Consider the following 10,365-nt stretch of genomic DNA (forward strand, 5'->3'; position numbering starts at 1 on the left):
CAATAACTACCATGGTAATCTGTTCTATAGTCCTACAGTATGTAAGTCTTATGCCTTCAACACTATTTCCCTTACCTGCCCGTCAGACAAACAGCACTTATACTTGAAGGTGCATGTGATTTACCTATGATTTAAAACTGACTGACAGTTGTGCTTACACTATCTGTAAGCACTGCAGAGTATTTTCCCTTAATTAAAATAGAAGTGAGTTTTAACATATATCTGATTTAGTGACAATCCTTAGAATATTGTTTTATACTATTCTAGTAATCTCAGGGTATTGTTAGGATAATCTTTTAGCGTGCAATTAGAATAATGCAATGTCATGCAGTTAGAATAATGTTGTCTGATGGCTAGGTAAAATCGTTTAGTGAGTATTAGAATGTAATAAGGTGTGTCAAGTCAACTGACCTCGGCATTCTGAGTGATAACAATACATTGCCATTTTGTTTTTTTGTTGTTGTCTTTTTACACTCACTAGTGGCTGGTTTGAAAATGCATCAAAATCTCAGCTTTTGTCTCTTATCCTCAATACACAAGTTACAATATTAGTAGTATTTAATGAAAACTGCTGGAAACTGTCAAAGACCACATCAAGACTCCATTAATTTACAATTTTATTAAATCTGTCAATGAAAAACACAGAAAAGAGACGCGATTCTGTCGATGTCAGGAAGAACAGTCAGCATGGCTGAGAGTGAGATCAGGAGCTTTTGGTGCAAAAAAATCATAATTTACTATTATTGCAAAAATGTTTGATCAATTTCATCACCGTCACAAGTCCAAACAGAGCAGCACTGTTCATGTAAGAGGGGAGGAAGAGGTGACAACTGAGTAAAAAATAACTAATCAGATTAATTACAGTAATAATAATATAACAATAATAATTACAAAAGAAATAACATCTCTAAAACAGACAAACACAATCACCTCAATAGGACGAGATTCGGTCACTTTCACAACAACCAGATAATTTTTGTATCTTTTTTTTTTTCTTCTTTAAATTAATTAAATATTTTAAAAAATATCTCACCATTTACTTATACTCATTTTTATTTTATTGCGAAAAATAGGCAACTGGACTAATTGTGATGAGTGTGAGAGAGAGAGAGAGAGAGAAGTGGAGTGGAACGTAGGAGCATTGGCACTGAGAGGCGCTGCAGTGTGCAGGAACGCAGTACCCTCATCAGCCACAGAGTGGCACAGTTCGATATTCTGGTGGCCTCCAGAATGGCTCAGCCTCTCGCCACTGTTTGCTCTGGAGGACAGATCCATGTCCATGTGACAGCCTCTTTTAGGAATGATGCATGTGTTTTTTTTTTCAATTCTGTACATCGGTCTTATCTCCAGAGCCGGATCTCAGAGTTATGTACAAAGATATATCCCTGAACAACATCTACAAAGACAAGTGCAACCTCCATTTGACTAACCCCTTCTGGAGAAGCTCAGGATCAACTTTGAGGGTTTCCTGTGTAGGTTACAAGGGGGAATAATCATATCTGGTAAAAGTGCCACGCCACAGGGACTCATAAGGATTGTTCTTGTTTTAAGGATAAAGAGAAAAAGAGGTCAGGAATGGTGTGACTGAATCAGGAATGTCAAAGGGAGGAAGGATTCGAAAAAGGAAAAAAGGGAACTTGGATAACCTCACACGGGGCACCAAAAAGGTAAACACAAGTGACTCCTTTCGCTTTTGAAATAAAAAGACAGGAAGAAAACTAAAACAAACAAACCGATGAAATGTACAACTCTTAAGTAACACCCGTCCATCATTACCATCATCATCCCTTCCTGTCAATCAGCCTCTCCGTACACTTCACTCCTTTTCACGACAGTTAAACTCTTTACAGATCAAGCAGTCCGGCTCATCGTGCATCAGTCTTTAGGATCTTTGTTTGTTCCGTGCCCTGTCTGTCTGTATGTCTGTCTGTGTGGTAGCAGTTCAGTTCTGGGGCACCCTGGTGACCGGGGATGGGACTGGAGCTGTGTTGTTGGCTGGGTGGCTAGGGGGGCTGAACAGGGCAGGGGACTGGGGCTTTGGGGGGCTTTGGGGGGGATGTAAACAGTTCAACAACACTGCTTCAGTCCTGGGCAGGGGGGGGGCACAGTACTCCTACAGAGTGAGGGAGGGGGGCAGGGGCTGGAGAGGGATGAGAGGAGGAGTAGGGTGAAGGGCCGACTCCTAATCTGGAAGTCTTGTTGCGCCTTTGTAGGAGAGGGACGAACATACACTTGCCTGTTGCACCTACAGAATGTGCAGTGCAGACCCAGACTAATAACACACACACACACATACACACACTTCTGTCTCAGCAGGTTTAGGCCGTGCTGTTGTAAGGTCAGGCAGATGGAGCTATCACACAGTCAGCATTCTGATAGAGGTGCTCATTGACTTCCAATAGGAAACCCAGGGTGGAGGACAGGTCTAGGTTCAGGAGAAAACTGGTCAGGACATTGCAGAGAACCCATTCATATGAGCGGGTTAGTTTCTGTTCAGACTGCATGGTCTTTCTAAGTAGGAGATGTCTTGGAAGACACAGTCCTGACCATGGCTGCTCCCCATGTTGTGTAGGGATCTCTGTCCTACCTGTCTAGAATCGTGGAAGTTTGACTCCGTTCAACTCCATTCCTGGGCCGCTCTATTCCTCCTGTGAGGGGTTGTATGGGACTTATGGGGAGGACCGCAGAGGAGCAGCTTTTCTCTATCTGGTCTATGACAGCCTTGTGGTTTCTACCTGCTGAGGCTCTGTGGGTGTCTGTTTTGCATGTCTATGTGTGTGTGTGTGTCTGTGTGTGTGTGTGTGTGTGGAGGGCTCAGGGCGAGGCAGGGCAGGACCGAGAAAGTCTCCCATTTCCCTCTCATCCTCCCCCCTCTCCCTCTCTCTCCAGTCTTGAGTGCCTAGCTTTGAGCAGTGTGTGGAGGCTGCAACTAGGGGGGGCTGGTGTCGCTACGAGTTGAGCCAGGGGTGGCTGAGGCAGTCCCCAGCCGAGGCCCTCTTTTCGGGGACCATCTCCAGCATGGGCAGCAGGAAGTGGGTGAAGTGGCCGGCATCCTCAGGGGCCCAGCCATACTTCTCCACCAACACATCAAACAGGGACCAGGGCTTCAGCTTGGTGATGTGCCTCAGCTCACCTACAGGGGGAGGTAGAGAGAGAGAGAGAGAGAGAGAGAGAGAGAGAGAGAGAGAGAGAGAGAGAGAGAGAGAGAGCGAGAGAGAAAGGAAGAGTAATTAGTTACAGCACTATGATTTGTAAAGACTAACCATGAGAGAGAAAGAGTGAGAGAGAGAGAGAGAAGCAAGAGAGAGAGAGAGAGAGAGAGAGAGCAAGAGAGAGAGATTAAGAGAGAGACAGAGAAGAGAGAGTAGAACCTGGACTGCATCTCAATACTCCACAGTGGCATCCTTCCCATGTCTCTTTGCTTTCATCTACACTGAATTGGTGGAAGCAAGGCTTCCTCACATCGCTTTCACTGTCATTATTTAACATTACTTACAGTGTACCATAGATGAAGGAAAGGACACGAGTTTAAGACTATTGAGACACGGCCCAAGAAAGGCAAATCAAGGGCCCGGAGTAGCGAGCGACTGAGTCCGTCAGAACACATTAAGACCATAGAGAGATAAAAGGAGAACGAACTGAGACATCCTTTCACACCAGACGAGACCTTTGATTGAGCGAGGGAGAGCGAGAGAGACAGAGAACATCAAAGAAAGGGAGCTGTAATCAGAACATTAAAGCCTCATGACTGGAACATGAGAGAAGCAGGCTAGCAGCAGGGTAGCACACCGTTTCTAAAAGACACAGACACTTACCAAAGAGAGACACAGAGGTAACACACAGACAGGCAGTAGACTCAGGGAGGATAGTACTCAGAACTCAGTCAAGTGGCTCAAATCAAATCTTGTTTGTCACATGCTTCGTAAACAACAGGTGTAGATTAACAGTGAAATGCTTCCTTCCCAACAATGCAGAGAGAAAAATAGAAAAATAATACAAAGATAATAACATGAGGAATAAATACACCATGAGGAACGATAACTTGGCTATATACACGGGGGGTACCAGAACCGAGTTGATGAGCAGGAGTACAAGGTAATTAAGGTAAATATGTACAGGTAGGGATAAAGATACTATGCTAATACAGGTGTAACTAGCAAGATATTTATAACCAAAGCTTGAAAACGCACATTTTCTAGGTGGACACGCTACTCAAATACTACCGCCGACTAGCTTTGTTACATGTACTAATATTTCGAGATAAATACTGTTGTGTATTCCTGTCTGCCTCGTTGGGGTAGTACCTCGTCATGACGTTACCTTTCTTGGAGAAAAACTCTCGGCTGTACTTCCCGGCGGCGACCACTTTGCGTGGAACCTTCCCCAGAAGCTCCGTGATCAGAGCGATGTGATCTGAACCCCGGCCGCCACAGCCCACACCACAAGAGAACAGGCACGGCATTACAGCATGCACACACACACACACACACACACACACTGGAGGGATGGATGGACACACTGCTGCCTGGAGACACCACTCTGATAGACGGACAGACTGACTGACGGGACAGTAAGTCTCCCCAGAAGGTCCCGGAGAGGACTATGACTACATTTGTGAAATAAAGCAAACAGACATTGTTCCTGCTTCATGTGCGGTCTTGAACAGCTGTGCACACCAGAGGAGGCTGGTGGGAGGAGCTATAGGAGGACGGGCTCGTTGTAATGGCTGGAATGGAATCATGGAATGCTACACATGGAAACCACGTGTTCTACTCCGTTCCATTGATTCCATTCCAGCCATTACAACGAGCCCGTCCTCCTATAGCTCCTACCACCAGCCTCCTCTGGTGCACACCAATGGTGTCTTGGCAGCCAGGAAACTGGCTACAAAACCCCTTATTGCTTTTGGACTGCTTATACAATTCCCCTTCCACCCTGTCTATATTCATGCCTGTCCGTCTGTCTGTCTGAGTCACAGTGTGTGCTCGGGCGTCTGTGCGTCTCCGTCCCACCAGAACTTTCCCTGGTGCTACCTCTTCGGTTGAAGAACTCCCGGGAATATTTTCCGGAGAGCGCAAAGTGCCGTGGAATAACGCCCAGCAGCTCAATGATGTGGGCTATATGGTCTACAGAGGAGAGAGGGAGAAAGGAGGAAGAGGAACAGGGAAAGGAGGAGAAGGAGAGAGGGAGAATAGGGTGAAAGGATAAAGGAGAGCGGAAAAGGAGGACAAGGAACCGGGGGATTGAGATGAGGAGAGGAGGGAAGGAAGGAAGGAAGGAGGAAAAGGAGAACAAGAAAGTAGGACAAGTAAGGAAGGCAGAGTTGGAAGAGGAGGAAAGAGTGAAAGAGGGAGAGACAGAGAGCTCAGTGTTAGTGACCCCACACCAGAGGTGGTGAGATGGAGTAGAGAGTGCCGTGGGTTTGGAGTAGAGAGACATGCATCTATTATCTTTGAATCTGAGAGACTCATCACCAAATATGGTGGCTCTCATTGTCGTCAATGAAGATCTCATGGCAGTATATGTCCATACATATTGACTACATGCCATTTATGTCGATAGTATGGCGAATTATCGTTCAAGTCCCTTTTTGGTGAAGTATGGTGGTGTAATATTGTTAACATAGTATTTATGGAGTCAAATGTGGATGGCTGGACATGAGATCAACAAGAGCGTTGAGGTGACAGGAGGTCAACTGGACTAGGGCTTCACGATGGACAGCATGGGGCGGGTGGGGAGTGGGGACCAGGAGTGAGCCGGTATAGAGGATGAGCGGGATAGGGAAGTTTAGGGAGTGTGGATGTAAATACAGGGATAGGGCGTGACAAGGCGGGATGAGTCAGGTCAGGTATAGATGTAGATCCGGGGATAGGTTGAGTGAGGGTAAAGATGTAGAAGGTGAGGATAGATAGAGAGACACTAGTGGATAGGAAAACTAGAGGGGGCTATACTAAAATCTGTTGTGACATCTTTAACCTGTTCAAGAATGTTCTATTTTGGGCCCATTGCAATACAAAGTATTTTTAATTAAGCCGTTATACTATCTCCAATATGCTAGTACTACAAGGTATTACCATCTTACTAAGTGCTACCACTTAATTCAGTTGAGCAAATCTCAAAACGACAGATCAACAACAGCTGTAACTACACGGTTACTCAGTCGAAACACCTTCAGAATCAACGGTAACGACAGCCATTATTAAAACAGCTGAATCCTGTCACTATAATCATATGCAGATCAATAAAGTGCAGTATTATGCTGTATTAGGTTTAGTACGAGGCTGAACCAATCAGAAACGCAATATGTAGAGACTGACCCTCATCCCGGGAGTAGTCCTCCCCAGAGTGGGGCTCAAACAGGTAGTCTCCTGTAGCCAGCTCAAACGCCTGCAGGACACACACAGGACAGGATCATCCATCAGCACTGTGTGTGTGTGTGTGTGTGTGTGTGTGTGTGTGTGTGTGTGTGTGTGTGTGTGTGTGTGTGTGCTGTGTGTGTCTGTGTGCGTGCCTGTGTGCGTGCGTGCCTGTGTGCGTGCGTGCCTGTGTGCGTGCGTGCCTGTGTGCGTGCGTGCCTGTGTGCGTGCGTGCCTGTGTGCGTGTGTGCCTGTGTGCGTGCGTGCGTGCCTGTGTGTGTCTGTGCGCGTGTGTGCGTGTGTGTGTCTGTGTGTCTGTGTGCGTGCCTGTGTGCGTGCGTGCCTGTGTGCGTGCGTGCCTGTGTGCGTGCGTGCCTGTGTGCGTGCGTGCCTGTGTGCGTGCGTGCCTGTGTGCGTGTGTGCCTGTGTGCGTGCGTGCGTGCCTGTGTGTGTCTGTGCGCGTGTGTGCGTGTGTGCTCACCATGCAGGCGGTGCTCCAGATGTCAGCAGGAGTGCTGTAGCCAGCTCCTATCAGGACCTCTATGGAGCGGTACTGTCTGGTCTGGATGTCCTCTGTGAAGTGCTTGTGCTGGGAGAGAGAAAGGAGAGAGAGGAGATAGTTTAACGACTACTGTTTATTATGCAAATCAGTTTATTGTAAAACACCACACACACACGTCTTACCACCCAGCAGGCGTTGCCCAGGTCAGCTATCTTGACTCGGAGTGTGTCAGCGTTGCGGGGGTCCAGGGGGTTGACCAGCAGGTCTGCTGCTTTGGCCTTGGCTAGAACCACATCATCTAGTTTAGATAAACGGGTTAATGTTGTCAAGGACAGGCAGATTACATACAGCAAATGTGTGTCTCTGTGACTCCATGTACTGTACACGCACATCTGTGTTGTTCATACATGTGTGTGAAAGAGAGAGAACGAGAGAGAAAGAGAGAGAAGGAGAGAGAAGGAGAGAGAAGGAGAGAGAAAGGGAGAAACGCCTCACCTTTAGGCATGTCCCCGGTGCTAGACAATGACACAGTACGGCTGCGGTCTGCAGTGGGGCTGTGAGGGGAGGTCGCGCCCCCCGGGTGACCAGCTCCGCCCACTGTGACGGGATTTCCCGGGTCGGGGTCCAGCGGCAACTCGGGGAAGCGTGGCGCCGTGCCCCTGTGGCGCTGCGCCCCGTTGGTCAGGCCTGGCGTGACCACCTCACCGTTGAAGAGCTCATAGAAGGAGCTGAGGGAGCTTTGGTCCCTGTCCGTGCAGCTGAACTCTGACTCCACCAGGGGGCAGTGCAGATGGATGGGGGAGGAGGTAGGGACCGGATGGTTGGCTCTGGGACCTCGCTCCCTCTCCCTCTCCTCACCCCCCAGGAGGACATGGCCATTGGTTTTGGGGGTGTTGTTGTTCTGGCCCGTGGCGGTGGAGATGGAGTTGCTGAGGTCTTCAGCGCCCGTCTCCGTTTCATCGGCGTCATCGTCGTCTTCATCATCATCATCGTCATCATCGTCGTCGTCGTCCTCTTCCTCTTTGTCCGTTTCCTGCTCCTTGGTCTCCTCACCCTTCTCCTCCTCGTCTGTTATCCTCTCCTTCTCCTCTTTCTCTACCGCCGGCGGCGGCTCGGCCGGAGCTGTAACCAAGTCCTCTTCATCCTCTTCGTCATCTTCCCCATCCTCCTCCTCCTCCTTCTCTTCCTTTACGGCCTCTTTCCAATCCTCCTTCTCGTCGTCCTCCTCCTCCGCCTCGCCCTCTGGATTGGCTGTGTTGACATCCCCAGGTGTGGTGGGGGTGGGTGTGGGGGTCTGTGTCTCTGTCTCTGGAGCAGGGCTGGGGGTGGGCTCCCCCTCTGGCTCTGCTGCTGCCTCTGGTGTGGGGGGAACCTCTGACTGCTCCTGGGGTAGGGCAGCACCTGAAACGGGGAGAGAAAGAGTGGAGGAGTGAAAAAGAGAGAAGGGAGAGAGAGGAGAAAGAAAGAGGGAGAAAGAGAGAGCTCGAGCTTCGGTTAGACTGTAGTCGTTTATGAACCAGCCTGGCATTGCTCCCCTCTTGTAGGTCTAGTGTGAAAGGTTGGAGGCTGGCCCATCCACCTCCAGTTCTCACTCACTCCCATTCCCCACAGCTCTGAGTCACACACACTACTGAATGCGTGAATAACCAACACATTGAGTGAAGGACTATAAAACCACCACCACACTGATTGACAGTCAAAGCATGTCAACTCACAGGTGTGATTGGTTAGCCTGGTGGGCCTCTCCCTCTCCGCCTCTCCTTCCTCCTCCTCGTCTCCATCCTCTTCATCGTCGTCATCGTCGTCATCGCTCTCACCCAATGCGACGGCGGGCCCCAGTGCCGCGTTGCGGGGTGCGTGTTTTGGGGAGTGAGTCAACCCCTCCCCTTCGGGGCCCTCTGTGGCCCTCTGTTTCTCAGCCTCCTTCTCCAGGGCCTCAATCTCCAGCATGCGTCTCTCCAACAGCTCGGTCTGACGCTTCTGCTTCTTCTTCAGCTTCTTCTTCTTGTTCTTCGAGATCTTCCCCACCTAGAGGAGAGGAGAGAGGAAGAGGACAGGAGGGGGTCTATTACAGTTAGTGGTACACTGACCCATTGAGCGACTGCGATTCGTTTGAAAACCATTGGACAGCGTAATCAGATCTTTCTCTGTTTATGAGGTGAATACAAAAGGTTTGGCTACTCACCGGTTTGACCTGTGGTGCTGTGCTGACTGTTGGGATGAAACAGAGTCATACAAGTCAGAGTCTGGAGAAAGTTCAACTTCAAACATATCATCCCTCGCACACTCTTGTATAATATGTACCCCTGAATAAGACCTCCTATCTTTCAGACCCTCTTAAAGACTTCAAATCAAAAAATCAAGTCAAATTGTATTAGTCACATGCGCCGAATACAACAGGTGTAGACCTTACAGTGAAATGCTTACTTACGAGCCCCTAACCGACAGTGCAGTTTCAAAAAATACGGATGAGAATAAGAGATAAAAGTAACACGTAATTAAAGAGCAGCAGTAAAAAATAACAATATATACAGGGGGGTGCCGGTACAGAGTCAGTGTGCAGGGGCACCAGTTAATTGAGCTAGTATGTACATGTAGGTACAGTTATTAAAGTGACTATGCATAGATGACAACAGAGAGTGGCAGTGGTGTGGAGAGGGGAGGGAGGGGGGGGCAATACAAATAGTCTGGGTAACCATTTGACTAGATGTTCAGGAGTCTTATGTCTTGGGGGTAGAAGCTGTTAAGAAGCCTCTTGGACCTACACCGCCGCTCCGGTACCGCTTGCCCATGTGGCAGCAGAGGGAACAGTCTATGACTAGGGTGGCTGGAGTCTTTGACAATTTTTTGGGCCTTCCTCTGACACCGCCTGGTATAGAGGTCCTGGATGGCAGGAAGCATGGCCCCAGTGATGTACTGGGCCGTACGCACTACCCTCTATAGTACCTTGCGGTCGGAAGCCGAGCAGTTGCCATACCAGGCAGTGATGCAACCCGTCAGGATGTCTCAATGGTGCAGCTGTAAAACCTTTTGAGGATCTGAGGACCCATGCCAAATCTTTTCAGTCTCCTGAGGGGGAATAGGTTTTGTCGTGCCCGCTTCACGACTGTCATGGTGTGCTTGGACCATGTTAGTTTGTTGGTGATGTGGACACCAAGGAACTTGAAGCTCTCAACCTGCTCCACTGCAGCCCCGTCGATGAGAATGCATACACAATCTTTGGGTGAACTGTGTGAGTTGAAAGGAGGATGTAATCAAAGTAATTCCAGACAGCTTTATTCCCTTGTCCTAGATCCATAGTAATCAACCTTTTCTCCATGTGTTACGCAATGCCCACATACAGCCCTCATCATTCCCACCTGATTCGTAGGTGTGTGTGGAGTCTGAAGATGTGTGAGGATTTTTTACCTTTTTAAGGGGAGGTTGAAGGAACATCAGGCCTAAGACAATAGGGGAATGTGAGTGGAAGCAAAGAGCGCGCTGGCTAAATAAAAAAACGCTTAACAA

General features: G+C 48.6%; 1 protein-coding gene across 8 annotated transcripts in view; it reads right to left on the minus strand.

Annotated features, from left to right (window-relative positions):
- Positions 1-604: 604 nt before the first annotated feature.
- LOC106560984 (SRSF protein kinase 2) overlaps positions 605-10,365 on the minus strand; it is a 65,227-nt gene continuing 55,466 nt past the window's right edge. For 3 of the 8 annotated variants that reach the window (XM_014124489.2, XM_014124493.2, XM_014124491.2), the window contains 8 exons: positions 9,044-9,069; positions 8,574-8,886; positions 7,354-8,259; positions 7,041-7,156; positions 6,838-6,945; positions 6,318-6,387; positions 4,321-4,413; positions 605-3,133 (listed from right to left, as the gene is read on the minus strand). In XM_014124489.2, the coding sequence (XP_013979964.1) occupies positions 2,949-3,133; positions 4,321-4,413; positions 6,318-6,387; positions 6,838-6,945; positions 7,041-7,156; positions 7,354-8,259; positions 8,574-8,886; positions 9,044-9,069 (1,817 nt within the window). In that variant the 3' untranslated portion in view covers positions 605-2,948. Of the gene's footprint in view, positions 3,134-4,320; positions 4,414-4,806; positions 5,127-6,317; positions 6,388-6,837; positions 6,946-7,040; positions 7,157-7,353; positions 8,260-8,573; positions 8,887-9,043; positions 9,070-10,365 lie in introns of those variants that run through there. The other 5 variants (XM_014124492.2, XM_014124490.2, XM_014124494.2 and 2 more) reach the window with 5 other exon arrangements.

This window comes from Salmo salar, chromosome ssa10 (genome assembly GCF_905237065.1).
Source record: "Salmo salar chromosome ssa10, Ssal_v3.1, whole genome shotgun sequence".
NCBI classification, from domain to species: Eukaryota; Metazoa; Chordata; class Actinopteri; order Salmoniformes; family Salmonidae; genus Salmo; species Salmo salar.